Genomic DNA, 27850 nt, shown 5'->3' with positions numbered 1-27850 from the left:
CTACTGTTTGTTTTCAGCTGAATGCGAATATTATTCCCAATAATCCGCCACTCTCTGAATGGCCTAAATGTTATCAGCTACAATTTACAGATCACAAAAGCAAAACACGTAAAATGTTAATAATATTTTTTTAACTTCCGTTTCAAGGGTAAATCTAGGCAATTGTCAGTTAAAAACTTTATACACAACTTGTTTTTCACGTTTTGCGATTGGTATTTCTGACACCACCTGCGGCGTGCGAAAGTGCATTATTACCGCTGTCCATCAAACCGTCAAGATTAATTGTAAAAAACATCACCTTTCAAATCCCAAATTACTCAGTCATTTTGACACTAGTGTCTGTGAAATTATCGACAAAAATAAAACATATATAGGTTAAATTGGACGCGAGTGCAATGATGAGATGCAAATGAGATGGTTTGGGATTTTTACTGTGTGGCAAACAACAATGGACGCAAATTTGGGGTTAAGATTTTGTTTTGCGCTTTTGCAAAAGGCTTTGGCATGTCGTGATGAGTGCTTACCTCTCGCGTGGTTTACGCCTGCAGTGTTGTGAGAAATAAAGCTGTAAATGTGATGGTTACATCAAATCTTGACCCTAGGTGACGGATTGTAAAAAATAAGCATGTAAAGAATAAACTCAGCTATGATAATACCAATGCATTCCCTTCGTTAATTTTTTTTCACACAGAAACTTAAACCATTAAGTGGGATTGGCGCATTGATGCCATGTTTGCAGGTTGCCTCTTCTTCCTTAAATTTTCCCTTTTCAATCCACACGTGTAACAATAAATGGATCGAGGGAATATTCTAACAAGCGCGCGTCCAGTGTTTGTATAGAGCTTACATGTATCAACACCTCCAGAAATGTGCTCTCTGAGAGATGGGTATATCTTAGTTCTTGATATCAACCCATAGTAACAACTAAAACACACAAGGGGAATATTGAAAAAGGAAACAGGCAGTTTGCATCTCAAAGTTACCTGGTCACTCTCGAGTCTTTTGACAGAATCGCTCGCATATGAATGTCACAAATTATGATTCATTTTTCGAATTTTATTGATTTATCGATAAAAACATTTAATATATTTTCTAATATTCTGCTTGAACTCTTTAAAAGTTTAGCCTTTTAGACATTCGATGTTCTATCTATTTCCAAAAAAGTCAAAAACGTTTTAAAAAAGAAACATTGTATTTCCTATCTATGGTTTGTTTAACTCCTTATCGTAGTAAATGCAGAGGAAATATTCATTTCGCAAGTTTAATTACAATATTCAAAACAGGCTTATTTTAACACCATCCAACGCAATTATAAGAAATAGCCATAAGTCACTTTGAAAAGCCCCTAAATACTTCGTGATTTTATCAATCTCATCATCCCTGGAAAAGTGATAATACTTTCAGCTTTTTGACAAATTCTCATTTTGCTATTGAATTTCAAGAGGGTCCCAAATTTGGACGGAAACTCGTTTGTTTACTAAAAGCTAACCACTAACGACAGTTTATGGTTACAATGAAAAAAATGTCGAACCCTCAAGAGGTAGCAGAGAAGTACTCGAAAATGATATCGAGCCTGTTTCTTTTACCACAAAGAAACTTTACAACCATTGAATAGATCTACAATTACACTTACATAGTGAATTTTGTGGTTACTTGCTTTACAGCTGCCGGCAATAAAACATTAAGCATTTTGCCAAATCGCCTATTCATTCATTCAACCTATGTACTCAAATTTCTCTCCTGAAAGATGCATTTGTAATAAACTCTTGGTTTGTTTTGGATCGTGTATAGGTTTCAGTGTTGAATTTTCAAAGAGGTTTACTCGTTTAAGAGGGCATTCTTAGAAGTTGTTGTTGGGATCAGAGTTATGTATTTGCGGCTGAAAGAAGTTTATTCTCAAACATCTCTTTATTCATCATATTACATGTGGTAATGAATTTTGCCAATGCGAGATAAAACAACAATGCATCCGAGACCACAGTCAAAATAATCCCAATGGGGAAACTCAACATGACCAGGAAATAAAATACACTACGTAGATCCTAGCGCCCACGTAGAGCAGACCCTTAAAATAAAATCACCATTCGTTAAATGCATTAAATTTTGTGCCAAAAACGCACTGAACACACGTCCTAACAAAGCCGGTAATCATTAGGGTCTCGGTGTCCACGTGACCATGTCAGGACAAAGCCAATTGCGTACGACCCGCCTACGACTCTCGGCTAGCGCTAGGAATACATGGTCGCCCCAGCTGCAGGGAAACTCTGCAATTCTCATCGTAACAACTGAACGCTTTTGCCTCGAAAAAAACAGCAACGGAAGGTCTTCATTCCAGGCACCTTCAGAGATCCGGTCGCAGGGCTGAGGCGGATAACATTACCAGAGCGGCTCAACCTACGACAAACAGTCGACCGGATGGCCCAATAAAGTCACCTATCTCTCCTAACATTTGAATAAAGCCTGTTGTGTATAAGCTACTGTTGATACGAGTCATTAGCATAGGTTTGATTAATATGACATTCTTGCGCTTTTTGGTGGAGTTTGGAATTATGGCCGATACCAATGTAAAAAAAACTTCAATTCTACATCTGATTTTGAGGTAAGAGTAAAAGTGACAGCACTGCCGCTTTGCTAGGCGTTGAAATCTACTGGCTAACATTAGCTGATGTGACAAGGAACATGGAAAAGGTGCTAACTCTTTCAGAAAAAGAACACCGAAATCGCACCTTGTCAATGTACTGCATGTCAATTACAATTGTCAAGCATTTATTTCACGGTTCGTGATTGGTTGGCGCTAAGCCGTTGTCCAATCAGCGCCGAGTGCTCATTAGCCCTTGTGACATGTTAGCTTGTTCCGATGCAGCTGTAGGACAACACGGAGTAAGATCGTCACATCAGAGTGTGTTTCAGTGAGTGAGAGCGACGATGGCGTACTATCCGTACTACCCGAGTAGAATGAGGGATTTTCGCGTCAGTTCCCTTCTAGAGGGATGCCCCCAGTTTATAGCTGGCACTGCGCCGTCCATTCCAAACAGTTTGAATTCGAATTCGCCGTATATTTACCCCCCGTATCACCCTCAGCAGTTGGCCAACAAGCCAACTCACTTCGGGCTGAGCGCTGGCATTGCTTCAGGGCCTGCCCCACAACAACAACACATGCCTGTACATGGCGAACCCGACATGGAGAATATTGAAATCTTGCTGGATAATAAAGACCTCTGGCAGAGCTTTCACGCCGAGAAGACAGAGATGGTCATTACCAAGGCAGGACGGTAAGCGGCGGACCGATCGCCGAACGTGTGACAAAAACACCGGTTTATACGCTTCGCGTATTGTGATGTGACGAATTCTTCGCCTCGGGCTCTCGGTTCGATGTAAATAGCACTTGTACGGGCCTCACTACACGTCTAGACTAAACAAGCGATTTTACAAAGTGTTACTATTTGCTGCCAACGTTCTGTCACTCCTCATACCATGTTAATTTCGTTCAATTAATGAAATATATCCAGTTTGTCAACTATCCCGTAGAGAAATAACCCTCTCATATTATTCTGTTTTTTTCATCTCACGTCAACAGGAGAATGTTCCCACCTATTAAAGCTCGCATCTCAGGGCTAGATCCTCGGGCAAAGTACTTTTTCTTGCTGGACATAATTCCCGCGGACGATTGCAGATATAAGTTTCATAATTGCCGATGGATGGTCGCTGGAAAAGCGGACCCAGAGCTTGACAAACCACTTTATATTCATCCCGACTCCCCAAGTACAGGCGCCCAGTGGATGCAAAAAACGATCTCTTTCCATAAAATGAAACTGACCAACAACATCGCTGATAAACATGGATATGTAAGTAGATGGTAGCCTTATTTTGGTTGAGTGAGCTTTATTAATGCGTTTATTCTAACTTTTACTCTTTTTCTTTTAGACAATTTTAAACTCGATGCACAAATATCAGCCAAGAATTCATATAGTACGAGCCGACGATGGTTACAAATACCCACTAAATCAGCCTTTCAAGACATTCACCTTTCCTGAAACAACCTTTATCGCTGTCACGGCCTACCAAAACGAAAAGGTATTTTCAACAATAAACATAACATACAACGTTTTCTTAAAAAAAAAAAAAACCCTCTTCTATCCTTACTCTGTTTCTCTAAAAAGGCAGCTTCTTTGATCAAATACCCCATAGTCTTAACAGTATGGTACAATGATTAATTTGAATTGAATGTAACACAAGAGCCGCGCCATTGAGCCAAAGGAACAAAGAAGGGCTGAGAAAACTGGCACCAAATAGCCTTAGAAAAGTAGACGAGGCCCAACATAACTACATATCGACGCAACAATTACTAAAAACACACAACCTCTTGTTTTAGGGTAGTTTCCGCGCATTTTCGTGCATAATTCGCCTAGTATTTCACTATCAAGTTATATCTGTGGAACCCGTTAATTCATTCAGGTGGTGAAGAAACAGAGAAAGACATGAACTTGCATCTTGTTTCTGATACGACTAGGAAATTCGTTTCTTGAAATCAGGACAAAAGTTTTTTTTTTCTAAGCTTTCATTTACTAAGTTTTTCTATTGATGTCTCTAAGTATTATTTCAAAATTCGAGAGGGGTTTTGTGTTTACAAGTTAGTCGTTTTGACTATACAAAATTCTTTTGTCCCAAAGTCGGATAATCTTGCTTTCATTCTATCCCTTAAGTGAAAATAATGTTTCACTTTTTTAGTAAAAGAACGCTTAATCCCCCTATTATCCCTCTTGCATGGTGCAGATTTCGAAAAACTTCAACGTTTACTTACTAACCAATAACTAAGCTGTAACTTATGAAAAATAGATATTGAACAAATATAATCGCTTATAGTGCTTGGTCGTAAGGGTTTGGATTGTCACTTTCAAAGCATGAATGTTTCACGACATTTTCTAACGAATCGATGTTTCTTCCTAGATAACTCAGTTGAAAATCGATAACAACCCCTTCGCGAAGGGTTTTCGCGAAGAAGGGGCTGGCCACCGAAGAAGGATGGAGCGAAGGTAATTAAACGACAACGACAACAACAACAAAAAACGCGCATAACCTCAAGACGAAAAATGAAAAAACTGTTGCAATAAAGCCTTAATTTCCAGCGGTCTTTATAAAGTCCCAAGAATAAATAGAAGGATTGAAATTGTTGGTAAAGAAATGATGGATTTATGATGATTTTTTTCTCTTTAAAATCTGGGGTATGGAATAGTAGAGGCGTAAAGGAAAGGAGTAATTCCTTTTTCTCTTCGTTCTCGTGAGAATGCGACACGTTGATGAGTAAGCGTGCGGTGCTAAGCGTTTTAAGCGCGAGATTTCTCGTCTACAGAACACTGCAAAACGAGAAAACAACTGTTCTGACGCAAATATCTGTGAAAGGGGCACAATGAACATAATCTGGGTGCGACTTTACACGTTTCTCTCTCGCGTTCTTCTCTTTAGGCGAAGAACAGAATCGACTCACGAGGACGATGAAGATGATAATAACAGCGATGATGGAGAACCCAACGGAGGTGTCGAGCACACAGGCCCGTCCGGTCAACACCCTGAAAATAGGCTGGGTAAGAATAAAACAATAACCAATCCCGTGCCACCCTCCTTCGAATAAAACACGTTAAAAAGATACGCATACTTTATACCTTTCGCATTCAACACTTTTGTGCGGCTTCCATTCGGTATAACATCGAAATTGTTTCACATCGTTCGAAATTTAATTGGCAAAAGCTTCAAATTTTCCCATTTCTTTAACTTAGCATTGTGACGTAGGTATATCTGCAACTCGCTTGTTTTAAAATGCTTTTTATTGCAGTTAGAGTTAAAAAACAATTTCGTAAATTACTACTTAAAATTAAACACTATTTTTATGTGTTCTGAAGGGTGTTTTTTAAGGTTAAAGGTAAAAATTTCGGCTGGTTTTGTTTAACAATTACAATAAAATTCTGATTATCGTCACTCAAACATTTTCCAGTTGATTGCGATAAATGATAAAAGTCTGTGTATGAATCTCAAAAAGAAAAATATTATTTTTCTTTAAGTATTTCTTTTTCTCCAAAACCAGTTTTCTGTTTGTGCATTTTCCCAAACAACATTTTCACAGTTGCAATCACTAATTTGTTAATACAGAATCGAAAACAAATTTCATGTCAATTCTTGTAGTTCTAGTAGTATACAGTTGTTTCATTCCAAATTCTTTTTCGTCTAGGCCAAATGTAAAGAATCCAGGAATTACTGTTTTTAGCAACACAGTAATAAATTATATAGGTGTATTTGCGATGAATGGCCATGTTAATTGATCCTTAATTTATTTTCAATTTCGAGAGTCAATGTTTTGTGTTGCTGAAGTCTACCTCATTCCATACCCGATATAATTTCCGAGTCCAGCAGAGCGGATAGGTCACATTCAAAACAACTATTGAGCATTGTATTTACAAATGAATCAATTCCCCCTTCTCGTCAGCATTTGATCCATACTTGGCAAACAAATATTTTAGACCTTAGCACGCCGAGTGTGAAAAAAGCGAAACTTTTAGTCTGTTGTGCCGATGATAATTATTTCGAAGTGTTGAATCTCGCCCCATGGGAATTTTGGCGCTTCTTTAGAATTAGAATACTATTAAAATTCAACATAACAACGGACACTCTGACATAAAGGAAGTCGCACACAAAAACACGTAAATGAGGCAACGATTGAGTCAACCTGGACCACCTTTCCTCATTTCCCGTGAAGAGAATTTCGCAAACAACCAAAAACGGAGCGCGAAAAATTGTGAACATTTTCGACCAGTGTTATCTAATGAAGTACACGACCGCTAATCGTAGATTGCAGATTACTCCACTTAAATTCATTATTTCTGCCAAGAGTGCAAGAGAAAAAAAACTAACGTAAAACGTAATTATACAAAAAATGACCAGCTGCTTTCTGAGTAAAAAAGGGGTAACTTAGAAAATGCGGCTACTTTTGTTATGTAAATAAGCGTCCTAACGCAGATATGATTCATATTTTTATATATTTTAGTCGCGATCAGACCATATATCTCGCGTTGAATTCACCATTATAATAAGAATACTTGAGCACCATCGAAAAACCACTTAGAACGAAGCTTTTTAGAGATGATGAGATAAAATCAGGCTCTCAATTTGAAGAGCTTTTAATAAGGGATTTTGTGACCATGAATCGGCAAAAGAGTCAACTAAAATCCTTTGTCCCAGTAATTAAGACATTATTTTGGGACAGTTGGTTTATTCCCAGTTCTTATTTTCAATTCCACAAAAAGAAATTTTCTATTAACTATCTATCTACTATCTCTTTTTGAGAAGTAGAGCAAATTGTATCCTCTGGGTTCCGGTTCAGAAATATATATTAGCTGGAAATAATTTTTATATAAATCGATTTTTGGGCTCCCGATTTGTTAGGGATAAGAACTTTTAGTCAAAATCCTATTTTGTTTCTTGCATTCGGTTTATGTCAAATGATCGATAGGAAACGAGCAGGTGGAGAGGTGTTGAAGGCTACATAAAACGATGGGAAAATAAATAACATCGTCAGTCTTAAATCGGTCTTATCTCGTTTAACGGCCATGGTCTTGATATTGAAGATATTTCAGGCCAATTAGAGATTATTTATGACCAACCAAAGAAAATTACATTGGATTGTTGTCTAGCTTCGCAAATGGTCCCTTAGCGAATACGAAAGAAAAAGAACCAAGGACAAAATATATTTTTTTTATTTTCCTATTTTAGCGGTGGTCTTTTTAAAACACAAGTTGTTATTAATGTTCTCTACTTGCATATATACTTTTTCCCGTAAATCAGTACCCCACAAATTTTACTTTTTAATTTTTTTATCTTTTTTTTCATTAGTTGAACATGCAGATAACACGGCGTCAGAAACCCAACCTACCGAAGACGTCAAGCCTGTACTTCACCACTCCCCTGTGGGAAAAAATTCGTCCTTCGGCCACTCCCCTGTGGGAAAAAATTCGTCCTTCGGCCACTCCCCTGTGGGAAAAAATTCGTCCTTCGGCGGTCTACTCGGCACGACCCAATCAAGCAGCAGTAAACATCATGGTGCAGGCATCCACCCCCCCACGGGCAACGAGCATCACCTCAACGACTACAACTACCCCACAACAGTCCATCTACCGGAAAACACAAAACCCCTACACCTCCCCCTAGAGGGCGAGTCTAGTAGTATGGGTGGACATATGCCGCAGCCCCCGCGCCTCAAGGCACCGTCGGCTCGCTCATTACACATGGACATGAGGTTTAGCCCTTACTCGCGCCCGCCATACGGGCTGAACAGCGTGTCACCTGCATTTCTGCCTAGCCATGGTCACATGTACCCCCCAGGATCTATGGCCCATGCCTCCGCGGTCTACTCAGCATGCCAGGTTACCCAGCCCAACTACCCGTCATGCTCTGCGAGTAACCAGTTTGGATACCCCGCTGGGATGTCGACCGCTAGTATGGTGGGCTCAATTGACACTGCTAGCCATAGCCATAACCATTCAAGTTCGGACCTACATAATTTGGACGTTCCTCCTACGGAAAGGGTCCCTCTTATGGTTGGTACACGGGAGCACGGACCTGCTCACTAGTGCTCCTCGAGGCCCTCTCCCGGGTAAACATAATTATTAGAGTTTCAACTAGAGGATGCCATCCACTAATGCAACTAGAGATTCAGGGCAGTAGTAGTTATCAAGGGTAATAGGTTCTTTCGTATTTTTCTTCTTCTATTTTTTTCGACGGGTAATTTTGTCTTGCTGGCAATCGATGAATTACTCGAAAGTTATTTTTTAGCAAATTCAAAAACAAAAATTTGCCGTGCAAACGTTTTTGTGGGAGTGTCTAAGTTCACTTCCAATTAATTGTGTTTTATTTGCAATTCTGTAGTAATATTGAAAAATAATAACCCTTATGGTATCTCTCAGTTATAAGACATTTATTGTACTCATACTGCTAACGACGTCTCATAACTTGTATAATAGCCAGTTCTTCTCACTTGGAAATTAGCGACAACAGTGTTCGTTCCAAGCTGTGTTCTTATAAGGCTCTCTCCGCGGCCAAAAAGAAAAAAAAAGCAAAGTAAGAAGCATTGGCGAGATATCATATTGGACAATGGACCGCATCGATGCTCTTACCACATGTACTTCTTGCTCCTTCAAAATGCCATATTATTTACGTATTCTAATACGAAGTTTATGGGTCATTATTTTGAAGAAACAGACCAGGAATGAAAACTTTAAATGACTGCCAGTACTAAACATCTGAAGTCTTTGGGATATAAGGCACGAAATATATATTTACAAAAACTCAGATGAAATATAGTTAAAGATTTTAGAGCTGTTTTATTGGAAAACCGGCTATTTGCAGTGACTTTAGGCAATTTAACACGTGGCTCATAACATTAGCCTCATTAGGCTCATAACAATAGACTTTTCCCAAACAGGTCGCTTAGTATTGCAATGATCGGCCCAGTTGTGTTTATAATGTATGTTATTTGTTCGATTCCATAAGCCAGGCACACCCCAGCCATGGGAGGCCATTGCAGAAATATAAATAAAATAAGTTTTCTAAAAACAAAAACTCTGGGCAAGAAAATGGCTGAACGGGAATTTCTACTTGCGAAAACGTTTCTTTGAACCATTTTCTTTCTCTAAAAGTTTGATAGAATAAATTTGATAATATAATTTTGTGTATCGATTTATTTAAGACGCCCTGAATATAAGCAAGAATATTGTCTTCGCTATTTACTTGAAGGTTTATCATAAGACCAGAATAAAATATATATATATATATATATATATATATATATATATATATATATATATATATATATATATATATATATATATATATATATATATACACATATGAAACGACGTGTTTCTTATTTATTTTTTCTATTTCTCAGATACTACGCACTCGCTGTCACGGGTTTTCTATGTTTTATATATCGTCACGCACACAACGTTTCACATATCGTCACGCTTGCATCGTTTCACATATCGTCACGCACGCATAGTTTCACATATCGTCACGCACGCATCGTTTCACATATCGTCACGCAAACCATAGTCATGCGCAAACATCGTGCGCGTGCGTGCAATGTTACGTACACAGAGCCACACACATCGCTATGCATACATCGCAACGAAGATGTATGCATGCATGTATGTGGGGGGGGGGGGGGGACGCAGACATAAATCATTCCAAAACCATTCAAGAAGACATAAAATATGATGTTTCTTCGTAAATAATAGACAAGGATAGGCGTGACTCCTTCGCTTATTGATACGCGCCTGGGATTTAACCGTTAAAATTTCCAGGACAACTCCGTTTCCAGGTTCTAGTTGCTTTAAACTATGCAATTTCAAAATTTGAGAATACGTACAGCCAAGCTCCGAAACAAAGATGTAATATTTTTATCAAAAATCGAAAACTGTTTCAATAGGAACTTAATTATCCCAAGACCAGTGTAGTTCATGTCGATCAGATAGTACATTTTCGCAACTTCGTTGGTTTTGATTATCTCATCGCTTTTGCATATGCTGCGCTATACGCAAATCAACTTGCCACGTTGATCATGCAAATAGACGAACCCACACTTAAGATTGGTTCTCAGTTGGACGTAAGCGCAAGCGCAGACCTGTGTTGCGCTTGCGTCCTGTGAGAACCAGCCTTTAGCGTCATTAAGCGCCCTTACGAGCTAAGATTAGTGGCCAACTAGAACGCATAAAAACTCGACTAATTCTTCCTAGCTATAACACTCGTGCCAATCAGAAACGGTGATTATCGCTTGATAATTGCTAACTTTCTTAGTATCGGTGGCCACGGTAGCGCGCGTCACACTATAAATGGCTCGAGCGATAAATATGGTGTACCCCCTGAATAGATTACCATTAAATACGTTTGCGCAATTTACATGCAACCTAATCGACCTCTATAATATGAGTAACAAAGGCCAGAACACTAATGGAGCAATGTTAGTCATTTGGCTATCAAAACACCAAACTCGATCAATAACGCCACGTGGTACTGTTGATTCTTATTGTTGTTTTGTTTACACATTTCTTTGTTTACATCTTTAACAATAGGACAACAAGCATCTACATATCATTGTACCAAGAGCATTATAATTACGAAATCTGTATTGTCTGCCATGTTGTCATTTTGAGAAAAAAAGCTCGAAAAGAAAAGAAAAGCAACAATAAATAAACACTATGAAACGTAAAGTAAATTGATTCTCTTTTCTCTCTGTTGGCTTTTAAAAAACCTTGGATTTTCCGTCTGTTGTTAAATGCGGTGACTAAAGACCCCATGGTAACCGTGCCCATCTTTGCGTCATTCTACGTCACTATCGTAAGGCACTAAACGTTAGTTAATGGTATTGGTTTTAAAGATTTCCAAGAAATATATTGAGTGGAAAGTTAAAAGCAAGGTTTTTAAGAACTGTAGGCTCCTTACGAAAAACGTTCCATGGAGAAAGAAGAGAAGAAGGTAGAACGTTCTTGATAACACACTTTTAGAAATTCAAATTTTTTGCACCATTACAATTTTTTAACCATTCGAAAACGCCAGGCCTTGGAAAGGATACGAGATTCAAGCTTTCTTACAACAAGAAGCGAAAAGAATTTCAAGCAAGCAAGCATAGGCTAAAAAAGCCATGAAAGCGCTGTAGGTTGGACATCGTTGGCTACGCCGTCGCGGCTCCCAAGCCTGCAGTTATCGTTCGTGTGTTTAGGCTAGCGAAGACAAGTAAACATAGCTAGAACAAAAAATCACCTTCCCGTCAGGGCTTTTGAGGCTCCCAGCACCTTTGATCTGTAATAATTTTTGAGCATGTAGGGCTAGAGCATTGAAATTTGGTTACTTTTCCTAAAATTTATCTGGGATCGCTTTGGTGTAAACAAAATTTTGATATGTGTACCCTGGTAACCATAGCAACCAAGTTTTGAGACATAAGTTTAATGAAAATTAGGCAAAACTCTTTAAGTCGTTTAAGATCAACTATTAACACGACGTGCTCAACGTAAATCCATGTCATATAAACGTTTTATACCAAGTTTTGAAAAAAAAAACCACACACAATAAAACTTTACATCTCTATTTTAGGGGGAAGGGGTGGTGGTTTTTTGTCAATTTTTGACCTTCTCGAAATAGTGCCTGCAGAAATAGCAAAAAACATTCATATCCACCTGAAAATATTAATAAAACTTGAAACGAAGATTAAATATTGTCAAAAAGCTTCAGATTTTGACACCCAGGGGAACTTGCACTTTTTCGAAACTTAAAAACATCAAAGAATTTGTTACAAGATATCTTCCTAAAATCTACCCACTATCACCTATCCACTTCTTTCGAGTGTAAAGAAATCACCAGTGGCGCATATGCTGAAGTTCTAGTTGGTTTATACTATGCAATTTCAAGATATGAGTATACGTAAAGCCAAGCTCCGAAACAACGATGTACTATTTTCAACCCCATTTCCATCCGCCCGATGTGAGCTTTTTAAACCACCGTATTGTATTTATATAGACCTGAATGATTATTTCAGTTATTTCACATGGTTTTTACTGTTTTCGAGCTTTTTGAGTAGTTTTAACCTTAAAAATCACTCTTCAACCGTACAAGCGCTGGATCATCTAGCATCATCTAGCAAAACACCAAGTGCGAGAAAGTACTATTCGGAAAAACTTTTGCGATATTTTTGATTGAATTTGGTAAATGAATCTTCGAATTTTCGAAACTAATAAGTTGTGTTCCAATCTTGACTGAAAACAATAACAAAGGTGGGATGGACATGGGATCTTTCGGCATTTTAAAGGAAAACTCTCAAAAATTTCAAGAAAGCCCGTCTACAGGTCTACCTGATTTGGTTTGAAAATAAAGGCCACGCCTGCTCAAAGCTGAATGAAAGAATGCCCCTGAACGTTTTCACGCACAGTACAATTTTGTTCTGTGTAATTTTGCAAGCTGTGTTTGCTTATAGGCCAGATTGCCACAGGAAGAACTTAATAGACTACAGATAACTTATATCAAAATGCAAATATGGAGGCTTTTTTAAAATCAATGATAGTTCATAAAGATTGTCTGATCTGTTGCATCTTTGTATAATTCCCCTTTCTTCTTTTCTGACTGACAAACAAATGCTATATTTTTGGTCCTGCCAATATTTCATGTACTCATGTTAACATGTTATCTGATATTATAAGAATACCATCTAGAGGACCCAAGATGACACAGATACCGCCGAACGTGTTCCGTTAAAGAAGGCGTCTTCTGGTATTTCCTAACCAATAATCTAACAAATAAACTGATTATTAAAATACCCATAAGTGCATTGTCAGTTCTATGAGATTGATCATTGTTCCACCATCAGCTTACCCGTAGAAATTTTGTAATAATTATTTAATTTGATTCCAAGCATGTTTCCCCTAATTCCTAAGCATAATTATTCGGTCCTTGGTTCCACATGGGACGTGGTTTCACACAAATTTATATAACTTTTGTTATTACATATTATCATCTTAAATGCATGAGTAAGGTGATATTAAATAATGCTGACAAATCACCGGGAACGAGGATAAATCCCGAATATTTCAGGCGATCAAAAATTCCCCTATATCCTCCCGTTTTACAAAAGAAATAACAAAAACAACGCGGAATATCACGTAAACAGATGGAGTACCTTTCTCCCCTGTGCATTCTGTAAAACACCAGAAATAATAACTTCAGACAATAGTTTTATTCACGCTTCTTCTTGTACAACTAACAAACTAACAGGTAGTTTTCAAGTGCAGACGTTATTGTAACAGCGCAAAGTGCAAGAAAGTGAGAAAAATAAAAACAAATTTGCTAATTAATTGCTGAGCATGGACTGAACGGTTGTATTTCAGTTGGTTGAATCGGCACACTTATATGAGAGAGAGAAGCTTTTAGGTAAAACTACATCAGCATCAGCGAGGAAAATACTTGAATACTATGTTCGTAGTTTTCTCCTCTACCGTTTTTTCAACAGATCTTTCACATATTTATTTTTCTTAAAAACAATGCTCTGGAGTGAGGGTATTTGACACTTAGATCCGTTATAAATTGACTATTTTATGACTGTTCACAAGATTCGTCTAATCCACATATATGTCAAAGTTCCAAGAGGAGATTCAAAGGTTAAAACTTTAACTATTTATGGCTTAAATCCCATGCTTGAATCCTCCCTGATCGCCATCATACGAGTTTCCAGGAAGACGGCAATTGTTTACCAGAAAGAAAAACATGTATATTTAGGCCTAACTATTCACCATCTCCAAGGTGAATCGAAAATAAATAGACATACTTGTATGTTGTTGATCCCATTCAAGCTTTGACAGTTCACTCTGTAATTCCAAGTGATTTAACTATTGTAATGGTAATTATGACTTGTGAAGCGTGCTCCTATCATCGTAAACACAACGTTATCACGATGATATACCCCACGATTTAACTAGAGAATCTTAGAACATTTATTCGGCGGTAACGTTAGGGGGTTTTAGTACTTATTTGGCTAATCGCAAGATCCTGGTTAAACTCCAGAGTTTTATAATGACGATAAGTCCGGAAGTAATTCCTGTAAAATGCCGTGGTACTTTAGATCAGTATTGGCTCGTGGTCGCACTAAAGGAATTAACTCCTTTCATCAGTATCCTCTTTGGATGGCTTTACTTTAGATCGCTTATTTGGGCAATTCTTTCTGGGCTAAATTCTGTCTAATTTCCAATTGTTCGTCGATGTTCGCGACCGCCTTCTTTACACCATCGGGCTATTGTTCACGACAATGGTCATTTAAAACACACAGGAAACGAGTGGTGTCTTTCAGCTCACCTAGTCCTTTTGACGAGCAAAATGACAGCCTCTACGCCAATCAGAACGCTCGTAAAATTATTACTGTAATTGACATGAGCACTTTGGTGATTTATTACTGGGCACTGGCGATAGTCTGCTTGTCTAGTTGTGCGCTTACAAATAACACGGGCTCTGATTGATAGATTGACAACAAGGTAAAGCGGACTTGCTCGGTGCTGCCACACGTCGCATGGGCCCTCTTTTAGTGTGAAACGCGTCACATACCGTTCACAAGCGCTTGAGTGCTAGATCTGAAAGAGCAAAATTTCACAGATTATCAGTCCAGCAAGTCTGGACTTCACGCACTTGGTGGCAAAAATATTTACAAGTTTGTCGAAGTGATGTCCTCGATGCAGTTACCGGAAGCGGTTCCCATCACACGTGCTGAGCTCGCATACTGTAATACCAACATGGTACAGGGCATGAACCCTATTCCACAAGACCTAGATTTCGGTAAGTTCGCCTTAAACACTCTTTCCTTGAGACGTAATTTCTCTTAGGGGTTCTATCATGACAGTTAGAACTCTTAAAGTTGTTGATGACTCACATTGACGTACTGGACGCTTCTTGTGTTATGGCCGTTGGTATGTGAGGATTTTGTTTGGTAATTCAGAACTTTCTCGTTCACAGATCGAAGAATCGATGTGATAAATCCATACACGCGCTCAACTGAACTCTGCGAAGAAATGCATTGTCCAACATCGTCATCTCAACTCCAGAATTTCGCGTTTACAACGGCTTATAATTCACCACTTCCTTGCGGCCAACTTAGAGCCGAGGGACTTCAAGTCGAACTGGAAAACCGCGAACTATGGGAAAAATTCCATGAGATTGGAACAGAAATGATTATAACGAAAAATGGCCGGTGGGTAGAAGTATTAAGCACTTTCCTATTTTACTATTTACTATAAAACAACGCCGGGAGATAATTTGACGGCTTAACCTATTTCCTGATTTTTTTCGAACTCGTTTGACTTGAGTACTAACTATATTTGTTGTAACTTTGTGGTATTTTCTATAAAAACACTCGTACAAAGACGCCGATCTTGTTGGTAAATGTTGTTTTTTCATGGTTTTAGCTAACCAGGATATCCTGGTATGACATAGAGGCAAAAGATTTGTTATGATATTGGTCTTACTCTAAATGGCCAGATATTCAAACCTCAGGACCTCTCATGGATTTAAGACTTTCGATATATACACATCACTCGATCACACAAAATTTGTTTCTTTTCTCAAGTTGAACAATTTGTTTTAGCTATTTTATCTTACTTAGATCTTCGTTTAGTGCTGACAACAAGAAATCTGATCCATTATAAACCTATCTCGGTGATCTACGTTAAAGTAGTTCGACACTTTATATACTGTTCTTAATAATCACTTCTAACAACATCGCGCCAAAACGCAGCCATGTTTACCTAACCCTGTTTTGCCAAATGTCCTCGTGTTTACGTTAAAACCTTCAAAGAAAGGAAAAGTAAACTCTCAGAGCTTCTTTGTTGCATCCTTCAATGCCCTTGTCGCGTAGAGAAGCCGTTTAAGTGGGCCGGCCATCCAGACGCCATGTAGCGCTGGCATGGCGCGGACGGTGTCACAGCGGCGTTATCTACCAGGAAGAAGAAAAAAAAAATTGCCGCGACAAATTGCCCGCTCTTACGATTAGGAATTTTGTCTTTACTGGACGAGATAAGATGATAAGCGACTTAGCGGAAAGGCGTCTCCTGGCCTTGCCACTTCCACCCCGTTGGTAACGGAGGGGGTAACTGCCTCGCTGTAAACATCATGACTTAATCCCTAAATCATCTATGTAATTGCCATCTGGTCTTAATCCGTAGGCGAATGTTTCCCGTGATCCGTGTGAACATATCGGGGCTGAACCCCAAAGAGGAATACGTGCTTGCCATGGACCTCGTCCCCGCTGATGAAAATCGCTACAAATACCATAACACTGAGTGGGCGATCACTGGCAAAGCAGAGAACCTCATTCCCTCGCGGATCTTCATACACCCCGACTCTCCGGGAACCGGATCACAATGGATGCGACAGGTTATATCTTTCCAGAAACTCAAACTCACCAATAACCACAACGACCAAGCAGGCCATGTAAGTAGAAAAGAGTACTTGGTCCCTCATATAAAATACGCGCGTTGCGGGACCCTTTGAAGTATGCTTTAGCGAAGTACAAGAGAAACTCGTGAAAGTTGTGCAGTATGGCAGTTATACCTATATTTCCTCGGACTAAATACACGAGTTGTCAGAGTGTTGCAAGACTCTTGAAAGTATGCGTTAAAGGAGCACAAGAGAGACTTGTCAAAGTTGCGCGCTATGGTAGTTATACCTATGTTCCCTCCGACTAAATGCGGGCGTTGCGAGACCCTTGAAAGTATGCGCTATGGGAGAACAGAAGAAAGTTGTCAAAGTTGAGAGCTATAGCAGTAATACCTAAAATAAGGGGTCGGTACTGGCTCCCCGGCCTGTGTTTCGTTTTTGTTAGGCTTTGTGTTTTTGTTTATGGCGAAGTCAAATAAATAAAATAAACATATTCAAACACACAACAACACCTACTTTTTTCGCCACTTCGTACATGGCATGATAACGAAAGATAGTTACCTACCAAAGGACACTTGGCTGAGTAACAGTAAGTCTGGACATAAGTCTGAGAAAAGTAGTGGTTTTAGAATGTACTTTTCTAGTATGCTGTCAAAGTTGTATTTCTGAAATTGGAGAGAATAATAAGAAACTCCTACTTTGAAGTGTTGTTGTAGGATACATAGAAAACATATTCTCTAGAATCAATGGGATGTGCATCTTCGGTACGACTGGTTTCTTTGCACTTTATTCAACAAGGGCTTTGTTCAAAGCAAAGTTAGACAACACACGACATCTTTCTTTATTCTGTTATTATTTTTATTATTTTTTTCTTTGCCTGATAATGGACACTGGCCTTCACCATACGTGATGTGGCAAATCAACGTTTGTTTTCGTATTTTTCGCATCTTTCACGTGCTTTATAATGAGACAAAGTTCAACATCTATGTTTACATTTGAATTTTATGGGGTGTCCAATTTTACTTATGAGAAATTCCTTCACGCCTTCGCCATGTTGCTACACGTTGCTTCCATTATTATGTTTGTTTGTCTTTGGGTTTTTAATATCTTTAAAAGAACTCGTTCAAAATGGACTCTTGGGAAAAAGAGTGAAACCCTCGAGTGCACTTTAGACATTTTGACCACAACTGTATAAATCTCTATTTGGTCTTTTACCATTAACCTTACCATGGTTGCTAAATTTTTTTCTCATATACAGCCAATTGTTTTTGTGGTTTTGACGTTAGGAAGAAATATCTAGATGGGTCAATGAATTTGACGCCCTTGGAAATACGAGAAAATACCTTTTTAAACCCATTATTTTGCGGTCAAAATAGCCTTCCCTTGGCACCCCCCACAACAAAAGAATCTCAAAACAGATTACAAATTCAACTGTTGGAGGTATAGGAGTTTGATTTCTGTTTATGTTCTATCTCTTGTTGTTTTGTCAGGAGTGGGAGGGATTTTGTCAATTATTTCACAAACCCATTTTGATTTTAGTGTGTATTCGTCACTTACAAAAGAAAACGTTTGTTTTTGTTTCGCTCAATTGGCACAACAACCTTTTACCCTAACTAAATTTCAAACAAAAGAGCTTAGTTAAGAGACCAACGAACGCTACTCTTGACCGCGTCTTCTTTTTAAAAGAAAAATCCACATTAGATACTAATTTTTTCTTTCAGCTCCAAACCACATACTAAAAAAATGGATTTTTGCATGCAAAAAGAATTTTATGTAAACCCACAACGTATTGTTATTGTCTCAGTAACTAGAGCCTTGTTACTCGTTACTGTAAACTTATTACACAATGACACGTGTCTGGCGCGTGAGTAGGGGTCATTGCATCGACCCCCCTCCAAGGGGCATTACCGTCAAGCGTCACGCGGTTCATTCACTCACTTTGATTTTTCAACGAGTGAGGACGTTCACAAACTCCTAGCCAGATTCAAACAAATTATCGCTGTAGTTCTTGCCCAGTTAACAGAACTCAGGATGTACATCACCTTTTAGGTTATTGACGCTTGTGGGATAAGGCATAAACACTATTCGGATAAAGTACACTTAAATAGCGAATACAAGAACACAACTCTCACACCAATATATTAAAATCCATAAGAAATTTAACTGCTCAGGCTAACTAAAACATATCTAAACTCACTCGAAATTCAAAATCAGTATCGGTAATGACAGAATTACAAAATGGCCATGAAGTTGACGAGCGTGTGTTGAAAATGAAGTTCTGATTTGGCGAAAATTCGAGCTAATTGTTTAAAAGTTTGGTATCTTTGCCACGTGAGAAAATGCTGTTTTTTTTTGCTTAGAAATTGGCGTTAGTTAGCAAGTACGCTATTTCACTTCAGAAATACTTTGAATAGAGGTACACGCACGGCTAAAAGTTACGCGAAAAGAAAAAGTTCTTCTGTTCTTATAGGTGGTGCAATTGTCACGAAGTTCTTGGTTTGGTCAGCTTTTCACAGTAAAATATCTGTTTGTTATCCTAAAAGCCCCTTAACATTCTACACGTGATTATACAGGTTGTTTTCGAAACAAAAATCGACCTTAGTTTATTCATGAAGGGCAGAACTAATTGTTGATAAATATTTTTGCAAAGCACAACAAACCATTATTTTTGTAAACAATCGTGAACGCTTTTTTGCTTTCTAAATAAAATAACAAAACCCAGAATCGTTTTTAAAAGCCTTCAACGTTTCTGTTAAAAATGGCAGTAGGACTTTTTTAGATTTCCTTTTTTAGATTTTCCTTTTTTTTAGATTTACTTTGTTTTCCCAAAAACCTCACAATTAGCTCCATCCGTACAGGGAGTCGTGTTTTTCTCGTATCTTTCGACATAATTGTGTGCATGCTTCTTAGAGAACTATGCACAATTGTGTTTTCAACGACCAAATCCCGCGAAACATAGAAGCTGTCCTTACAGTCATCCTCTTTTTATTTCCAGGTTATTTTAAACTCGATGCACAAATATCAACCTAGGATTCACATCATTCCGACCAAAGACTACAATGTGTTTAGCATGAAGAAAGGGACGTTCTACACTTATCAATTCCAAGAAACTACATTCATGGCAGTTACTGCTTATCAAAACCCGAGGGTAAGATTCTAATATTTGAAATCGTGTCATTTGATTGTGTACTAGTAAAGAGACAAGATATATCGCAATATTTGCGTCTTCGGTGGCGGTAAAATGCACCCTTGGCAAGGGCGTTTAACACTTTTGTATAAAGTTTTTAATTACCTTAAACAACTATAAACCGGTTTTGTTTGAAGACAAACTTGAAAGTTCAAGATAGTGGTATAAACAAATGTCTCGTGCCTTTTCTATAACTTTGTTTTCCAGATAACACAATTAAAGATTGAAAACAACCCCTTTGCGAAGGGTTTTCGTGGCGGATGCAACAGCACCAGTCACCACCTCGGTCTAAAACGGTGAGAAACAGTTCTTTATTCCCATAAACTTTCTCTGGGTCTCGGGCAAATGAAAGTATGCGATCAATCCCTTCTTTGTTATCTTTTGGATTTGGAAATATAACGTTCTATTTGCAAGAAAACTTTTTACTTGCAAGAAAAATTAGAAAGAACCATCAACAGCTGATGTCTGGTAATTTGTTAACTGCATTTGCTTGAAAGAAACTCAGCTTTTACTCAGACAATAGAAAAGGATTTTCTGTATGAAAACTAAAAAAAAGACATGTAATAAAAAGAATTTATTATTGCAAAAAGGATTTTACGTTCTAAAAGGGTATTGTCGGTAAGAAGATGAATTTAAAAATATGATACTAAGAGCAGTTTCTTTAGTTTCGCGATAGAGCCATCTGCTTTGTACCAAGATTAAAGGGATTATGTTAAAATAATGATGAAGGCGGGTACTGTGGAATTACATTCCTCGACATAAACCAGAAACTGAATAAAAGAGAAATACATCTAATAAACAACTCTTAAAAAAAGTATGTTGTCGTTAGTTGATCACTGTGGTAGCGGTCCATTTGAGTCAAACCAAATATCACTGATTTGCAACGAAGGGTGAATTTTCACACTTTTCAACTCAAGTCTCATGCTATGTTTGCAGATTTGTTATCGTAATTAAAATCAATAAGCCCCCTACGTTACAAACCTAGGGGGGCTCTTGTTCAAATTAATTTTAAAAGATACAAATCCCTGAGGGTTTCCTTCTTTAAAAATTATCGTAGTTGTATTCTTTACGAAACGTTTTATTTATATATTTGTTATACAATTTCTTCTAGGCACAGCGAAGATCGAGAAGACACAGATTCTCTTTCTCCCTCGTCCTCGACACAAGTCGATACATGTAAACGCTTCAGGTCATCGCCTCAGATGTCAGAAAATAGTCATTCTTCTCCGCCACCTTCGCTCTTTTCGGGTAAGAAATCTATCCGGTTGTAATAAAATAGCAAGAAGGAAAATGAACATAAAACGACTTTACCTATACTTTTCCACGTGAATTAAAGCTTTTCAGATATATATGTTTTTGGATGTTTTCATTACATTTACATACATTTATTGAGGCAATTTTCGGCCAGATAATGTACATGCTCTGATATTTTTTTCTGTACACTGCCTCGGTAAACAAATCGGACCTGACTTGAAAAATCCATCGAGTCGTGTCAAGTTTTTAGTAGTTGGTTTAAGCCTTAGTCTATCTTGGGGAGGGAAGTTGGCTGTCAGTTTCACTGTAAGCGGTTTTCACTGTGATGTCCAATATAGCATACATCCTTATCGTAGTTGTTTCTTAATGTTTCAGGAAGTCCACTAAACCGGCTTGTAATACCACATAGAGAGGACACTATCCACTCCTGTGGAATACGACCGAGACAATATAGCGAGTCAACCAAACCAGACACAGTTCCAACATGTACACTCTCTGCCGCAAGCTACTCTCAACCCTACCCCCATAACATTACCTTCAACACACCCCTGACAACATCTAGCACCCTACCACATCCTCATATACCACGGCCACTAGTGCATCCTGGGTACTACAGTCATCCTCACCATCCAGAGCATGCGCACACAATCCACCACACCCCAAGTCACATGGCCCCACTTCCACACCAACCGATGCCTGGTTACACTGCTGACAGCTATCGAGCAGATTATGCCCTTGGGAGATCAGATTACTCCAAGCCTTTGACTATCTCAACAGCATTTAACAGTTTTCCTGGCCCTTCACCATCTTTTCCATTCCACTAGATAATTTGAAATTGTATTTAGGAAGACAAAACAGTCTAATGCATGAAGAGGGGAGCAATGCCCATGTTTTTATGACAGAAGCTCTTTTAACATAGAAATACCAGATCTCTAATTATAACAATTTGCACATGAATATAATCAAGAACATCTATGGAGTAAATTTCTAGTATTCAAAGCACTATTTAATTATCAAGTAGCCTCTACATAACTCTTGTAGATACAGTCACTGCCCAAATCAGATGTTTATAATTGCAATTGCTAGCTGTTTACAGTTGGGTGAGATCTAATGCCTTTGGCTTTCAAGTGTATGGTTAGCAACAAATGGCCTAATGGGGATGGAATCTTTGATTCAATGGGGAAAGATATGTGTCACTGACAATAAGTTGGTAGCTATCATGGCAGTATGAAATGATAGATAAAATAAGATTAAAGGAAAATAATTACATTGTCTCCTCACTTAATATTTCCAGCCTACACATCTTTGATTCAGCCCTAAATCCTAAATCCTAAGTTTTTAGGATTATATTGTTATGTTAATTTGTTTAATAATGTTGGATACATTAATCTAGAAGTGAATGTTTTTTTAAGCAGTTTTTTATATAATCAAGTTTTTTAAGTAAAGAACTAAATTATTATATAGAAATTGTATCCAGAGAATGGAATTGATAGCAACCATGAATAATATTATTATAAATATCAATTATTATCAATATTTTCAACTGATCATTTTGGAAGATTAAAGAGATGGCAAGCGATGTTGAAGTATTTGAAGAATTTTATTTAAATATAAGGTGGAATTAAACCATTATACAGAAGCAAAATGGCAAGCTTCAAATATATGCATAATAAAAGAAGTTAAGAAACAACAGTGTAGTAGTCTATTTTGTGAATCTTAAATATTGGAAGCTCCCCAAATATTAAGTCTCTCTTCCCTAAAGCACAGCTAGCCCTGGGTAGCAATAGGTACCTGGAAAATTCGAAAGTCTAGCAAAAAAATTCCCAAAATCTTGGAATCTCAGCGTTTTTTACCCAAGTCTCAAAGTCTTGTGTTTTTTTTTTAAATTTTGGGTTATTGGAGCCTCATTTTTTTTCTATCACGGTCTTCTTGGATTTAAAACGCGATCTCAGAGTCGCTATAAAACATGATCGGTTTTATGTTTGTTGCCATGCCATTTTTTGGTCTTGAGTCTTTAGCCTTTTTGCTCTAAACAGAAACTTAAGCTACTGTAGCAAAATTGTATTGTAACTTGTAACTCTATTGTAACTTTTCAGGGAAATTTCATTTATTATCCCGAGGGGGCGGGGGTGAGGATTTTGATAAAAGTAAGGGATAAAATTAGTTGCCCCCCCCCCCCTTTCAGGAGTAACAAAATTTTCCATGCCCCTACTTATGCTTCCCCCATATTTCCGTTGCCCCCCCTCCACCCCTCCAAAAAAAAAAAACGAAGAAAGGAATGCAAACGACAATGTTAAAGGAACACGAGCAAGAGATAAGCTGCAAGCTGGTCAGAAAGTGCAGGGAAAAGAATTCACTGAAAATATTAATTCAGAAAAAGTGAAGGCACTCAATTTCTCAAAGGTGCGACTCAAATCCATGGTTGTCAACCTGATAAAGGTTGATATGATGCAGAAAGGCTTTTGTTCTACTGCATGCGAGGAAAGTGAAGCATGAGAAAGAAAAGAAAGAGAGAGAGGAAGACAGCAAATCAGATATATGCAAGGATGTTGATTACGAAAAATACACGCTTATAGCATTAGAACGGTTTGTTAATAATTTAAAATAGTACAGAAGCACTTTATAAACATCATATAGTGGAAACCATTAAAAAAATGCATATAGGGTGTATATAGGTTTGCATTGCATAGATAAAACGTGGCTTAACACGTATCCTGGACTCCTGAATTGTGCATGCCAAATAACTGCCCCCAAACCGAGACTTGTTGAACCAAGAAGTCTTGACACTTGGTCAAATTATATAGAAAAGACAACACCCAAAGAAATCAGTGACTCCCCTTTTTAAAATCTATACACTTTCGACGCTCGCCCCCTTTAGACCTGAGAAATTTCTCGATCCCCCCCCCCCCCCCCCCCCCAACAGTATCGATCCTCACGCCCCCACATGGGATAATAAGCTTAAAAGAACATTCCCTTTAAGTAATAAACGTAAATAGCGATTCTTCCCTAGACAAATACAATAAAATGCTAACCTTAATCAAGTAGTCCTTTGATTTTTGATTTCCATGCTATCATACTAAGGTAAGCTTGAAGAAACGCTCCAAAATATGCAATTTTCTAACACACTGCATATAATGCAAAGTCAGGCAGGCGTGCTACACAGGTAGCCCGGTCACTCGGGTTTTTTCTAGAGCCCATGCCTTTTCTACCTAGGGAGACTGGTGCCGATTATTTTTTTGAAAAGAGCTCAGTTTGACTTTATTTCCTTGTCCTTTCTCTCCTTTCTTCACTTTTCCGTCCATAATGCCTATTAGATGTGTCCTCTTTATTTCTGTGATTATTTTCCATATTATTTCGGATACAAAGGCGACTTCCAAAGGAGTTGTATCGTTGGACACGCTAACATTTGACAAGGTAGGCAAAGCTACATGCTTACCGTACATACAGGAAAAATGTACCAGCCAATTCCCCCTACCCCCAGTAGAATATCGCTCCACGCTGTCTCCGAATTTTTGACATTACATAAGTACAAAAGGGAGAAAATGTGGTCTTCTCATGAAAGAAATAAGCGTCTTCCTAAAGACTGCAAATTGAGAAGAGAATGCATTTTTTTTTTCATGTTAAAAGGCTGTCTAGCATTGTATCTTTTAATTTATGTCAATCTTCTGTTAAAAAATTCTGTTAATGATTTACTATCTGATATGATGTCACAGGTGATTGGAAAACACAAAGCTGTACTTGTAAAGTTTGATCAACAATATGCTTATGGGGAAAAGGAGGATCAATTCAAGGAATTTGCCAAGAAAGCTGCTACCCAGGCTAAGTTGCTGATCGCTCAGGTTGGCGTGTCAGGTATTGATAAGATTTGGACATTAATAATTAATAAGTGAAGGCCTTGGTGGAAATAGAGGAATATGTCATTTCTAGGATGCAGATCTTGGCCTCAGATTTTCAATTCCTCAGCTTGAACTCTAAAAGTAGAACAATTTTGATCTTGGATCTCAAAAAACTCACCACTTACACAAAACATAAAACATTCACACCACTTACACAAAACATAGCTAGGTGGACAAAGGAATAAGAAAGACTATTGAAAAACTTCTCTTTTTATTTCTTTGCCTGAAAAACACACAAAATGCTTTATACACAGGATACTGCCACGTGATAATCATGTGACTACAACATAGGGTCATCATGTGACTACCACATAGGGTCATCATGTGACTACCATATAGGGTCATCATGTGACTACCACATAGGGTCATCATGTGGCTACCATCTAGGGTCATCATGTGACTACCGCATAGGGTCATCATGTGACTACCATCTAGGGTCATCATGTGACTACCATCTAGGGTCATCATGTGACTACCATCTAAGGTCATCATGTGACTACCACATAGGGTCATCATGTGACTACCACATAGGGTCATCATGTGACTACCATATAGGGTCATCATGTGACTACCACATAGGGTCATCATGTGACTATCATATAGGGTCATCATGTGACTACCACATAGGGTCATCATGTGACTACCATCTAGGGTCATCATGTGACTACCGCATAGGGTCATCATGTGACTACCATCTAGGGTCATCATGTGACTACCATCTAGGGTCATCATGTGACTACCACATAGGGTCATCATGTGACTGCCATATAGGGTCATCGTGTGACTACCACATAGGGTCATCATGTGACTACCATCTAGGGTTGTCATGTGACTACCACATAGGGTCATTGTGTGACTACCAAACAGACCTTGCCTGCCCTTACTAGAGAACACGCAGTACCTCTCTATCAACCAACCACCTAAAAGGACGAACCGCTATTCAGTACCACAGTATAAAGCTTCACAATCTTTTCTCTAAATATCTCTGTCATCTTGCTTTTTATATTCTATTGTAGAGTATGGAGAAAAAGATAATGAGGAACTCCAAAAAAGATATGGTATTAAGAAGGAAGACTTCCCAGCATTCAAGCTCTTTCTCCAGGGGAAAGACTCTCCTGTCACTTTCACAGGGGACGTGATGGTCGATAAACTGTCAGAGTTTATTGTCAAGCATACTGGACTATGGATTGGTAAGTACCAAATACAAAATCTTGCAGTAAAGTCACCATGATTGATTTACTTTTTCAATCATCAATAATGTATACTTGGAGAATATTAACACCAATGTTTACATACCATATTTACTAATATAACAATATAGTTAAAGTTTGCGTACATAGATATGTTTTTGGCCAAACTCAGGTTCATTTTAGCTCATGGGCAGCAGGCAGGTCAATATTCTGTTTATTTTTTTGTTGGGATTGTTTTGTTTGTTGTTTTTATTTTATTCTGTTCACTTACTTCACCAGGTCTCCCTGGTTGTGTTGAGGAGTTCGATACACTTGCAAAAGAGTTCCTCCAAACACCTGTATCTGAGGCTGGTATGGTCGTCAGCAAAGCAGAGAAACTTGTCAAGGAAACTTCAGATGAGAAAGGAAAATCCTCCGGGGATATGTACGTGAAAATCATGAAAAAAATCCAGGAAAAAGGGACCGGCTATATTGATACTGAAATAACCAGAGTCAAGAAGCTTCTTAAAGATAAGCTGACTGAGAACAAGAAGAAAGCATTCCATGACCGCTTGGACATTCTGACATCATTTCAGCATGTCAAGCAAGGAAAGGATGAGCTTTGACAGCATTATAGATGTCCGGCCTTTAGAGTTTTTACTTGCTAGTACTTTCTTCTGTCAAAAGTTTAAATGCCTCTGTATTCTTTTAACATTTGTAATTTTTTAATGCATTTCCGGGTGACAGTCAGGGAAAGGAGAGGGAAGGTGTGTTGGTACTCCGAGAGTGGAGATGCATTTTCTTTAATTGTGTAGAAAACTCAACTGTTATCATTGTCTGTTTTTTTTTTTCTAGAGTAACAAAAAAAAATATATGAAAAAATGAAATTCTTGGGTGAAGGCTATTGATTAGAGAGCGATATTTTTCATCAAGCTGGTGTGCAAGTTCTTAAAACTAATCTTTCTTATTTTAACCCTTACCCCTCCAAACACTCCTATACTACTCTCTAATTTCTCTGTACTTTATGAACTCACAACAAGTACAATCACGGAGTTAAAGAAAATAATAGTAATAATAATGATGATGATGATGATGATGATGATGATGATGATGATGATGATGATGATGATGATGATGATGATGATGATGATGATGATGATGATGATGGTGGTGGTGGTGGTGGTGGTGGTGGTGGTGGTGGTGGTGACGGTGGTGGTGGTGACGACGGTGGTGACGACGGTGGTGACGACGGCGACGGTGGCGACGGTGGTGACGATGATGACGATGATGATGATAATAAAGGAAATCAAACTTTTTTACCGAATTTTTGCGGTCAGTTAACCACCGGTTGTCCTGTCCTTAAAATGAACCGTGAGGCAGCATGGGGTCTGGGC

The 27850-nt window shown here is 38.3% G+C and overlaps 3 protein-coding genes across 4 annotated transcripts; all 3 read left to right on the top strand.

Moving 5' to 3' along the window:
• Positions 1-2856: 2856 nt before the first annotated feature.
• On the top strand, positions 2857-9831 carry LOC5513714 (T-box transcription factor TBX3). 2 transcript variants are annotated; one of them, XM_032383240.2, is made up of 7 exons: positions 2857-3272; positions 3578-3845; positions 3925-4074; positions 4948-5033; positions 5464-5582; positions 7882-7965; positions 7999-9831. In XM_032383240.2, exons 1-7 carry the CDS (start codon positions 2926-2928, stop codon positions 8616-8618), a joined length of 1674 nt encoding a protein of 557 aa, XP_032239131.2. In that variant the 5' UTR covers positions 2857-2925; the 3' UTR covers positions 8619-9831. The 2 variants fall into 2 exon arrangements, with proteins under 2 accessions (XP_032239131.2, XP_001633951.3); XM_001633901.3 differs by having other exon boundaries at positions 2858-3272; positions 7882-9831.
• A 5181-nt stretch (positions 9832-15012) lies between these two features.
• LOC5513715 (T-box transcription factor TBX10) lies at positions 15013-23081 on the top strand. Its single transcript, XM_001633902.3, has 7 exons — positions 15013-15354; positions 15532-15766; positions 16737-17004; positions 19946-20098; positions 20345-20433; positions 21249-21385; positions 21767-23081. The coding sequence occupies exons 1-7, from the start codon at positions 15243-15245 to the stop codon at positions 22213-22215; spliced, it is 1443 nt and encodes a 480-aa protein (XP_001633952.2). The 5' UTR covers positions 15013-15242; the 3' UTR covers positions 22216-23081.
• A 1533-nt stretch (positions 23082-24614) lies between these two features.
• Positions 24615-27343, top strand: LOC116618975 (endoplasmic reticulum resident protein 29). The gene is made up of 4 exons (XM_032383242.2): positions 24615-24805; positions 25105-25243; positions 26304-26477; positions 26757-27343. Exons 1-4 carry the CDS (start codon positions 24695-24697, stop codon positions 27080-27082), a joined length of 750 nt encoding a protein of 249 aa, XP_032239133.2. The 5' UTR covers positions 24615-24694; the 3' UTR covers positions 27083-27343.
• The last annotated feature ends 507 nt before the right edge of the window (positions 27344-27850 follow it).

Source organism: Nematostella vectensis, chromosome 4, assembly GCF_932526225.1.
Source record: "Nematostella vectensis chromosome 4, jaNemVect1.1, whole genome shotgun sequence".
NCBI lineage: Eukaryota > Metazoa > Cnidaria > Anthozoa > Actiniaria > Edwardsiidae > Nematostella > Nematostella vectensis.
The sequence above is the reverse complement of the archived record's forward strand: the minus strand, read 5'-3'. Positions and strand labels throughout refer to the sequence as shown.

What these genes read in the sequence shown, in the direction of transcription:
- LOC116618975 (XM_032383242.2), top strand. Translation starts at nt 24,695, where the DNA reads ATGCCTATTAGATGTGTCCTCTTTATTTCTGTGATTATTTTCCATATT. An exon ending in ACACGCTAACATTTGACAAG is followed by an intron (nt 24,806 to 25,104) that starts GTAGGCAAAGCT and finishes ATGATGTCACAG; the next exon opens with GTGATTGGAAAACACAAAGC. An exon ending in GCATACTGGACTATGGATTG is followed by an intron (nt 26,478 to 26,756) that starts GTAAGTACCAAA and finishes TTACTTCACCAG; the next exon opens with GTCTCCCTGGTTGTGTTGAG.
- LOC5513715 (XM_001633902.3), top strand. Translation starts at nt 15,243, where the DNA reads ATGTCCTCGATGCAGTTACCGGAAGCGGTTCCCATCACACGTGCTGAG. An exon ending in ATTATAACGAAAAATGGCCG is followed by an intron (nt 15,767 to 16,736) that starts GTGGGTAGAAGT and finishes CTTAATCCGTAG; the next exon opens with GCGAATGTTTCCCGTGATCC. An exon ending in CACCACCTCGGTCTAAAACG is followed by an intron (nt 20,434 to 21,248) that starts GTGAGAAACAGT and finishes AATTTCTTCTAG; the next exon opens with GCACAGCGAAGATCGAGAAG.
- LOC5513714 (XM_001633901.3), top strand. Translation starts at nt 2,926, where the DNA reads ATGGCGTACTATCCGTACTACCCGAGTAGAATGAGGGATTTTCGCGTC. An exon ending in TCGCTGATAAACATGGATAT is followed by an intron (nt 3,846 to 3,924) that starts GTAAGTAGATGG and finishes TTTTTCTTTTAG; the next exon opens with ACAATTTTAAACTCGATGCA. An exon ending in ACACCCTGAAAATAGGCTGG is followed by an intron (nt 5,583 to 7,881) that starts GTAAGAATAAAA and finishes TTTTTTCATTAG; the next exon opens with TTGAACATGCAGATAACACG.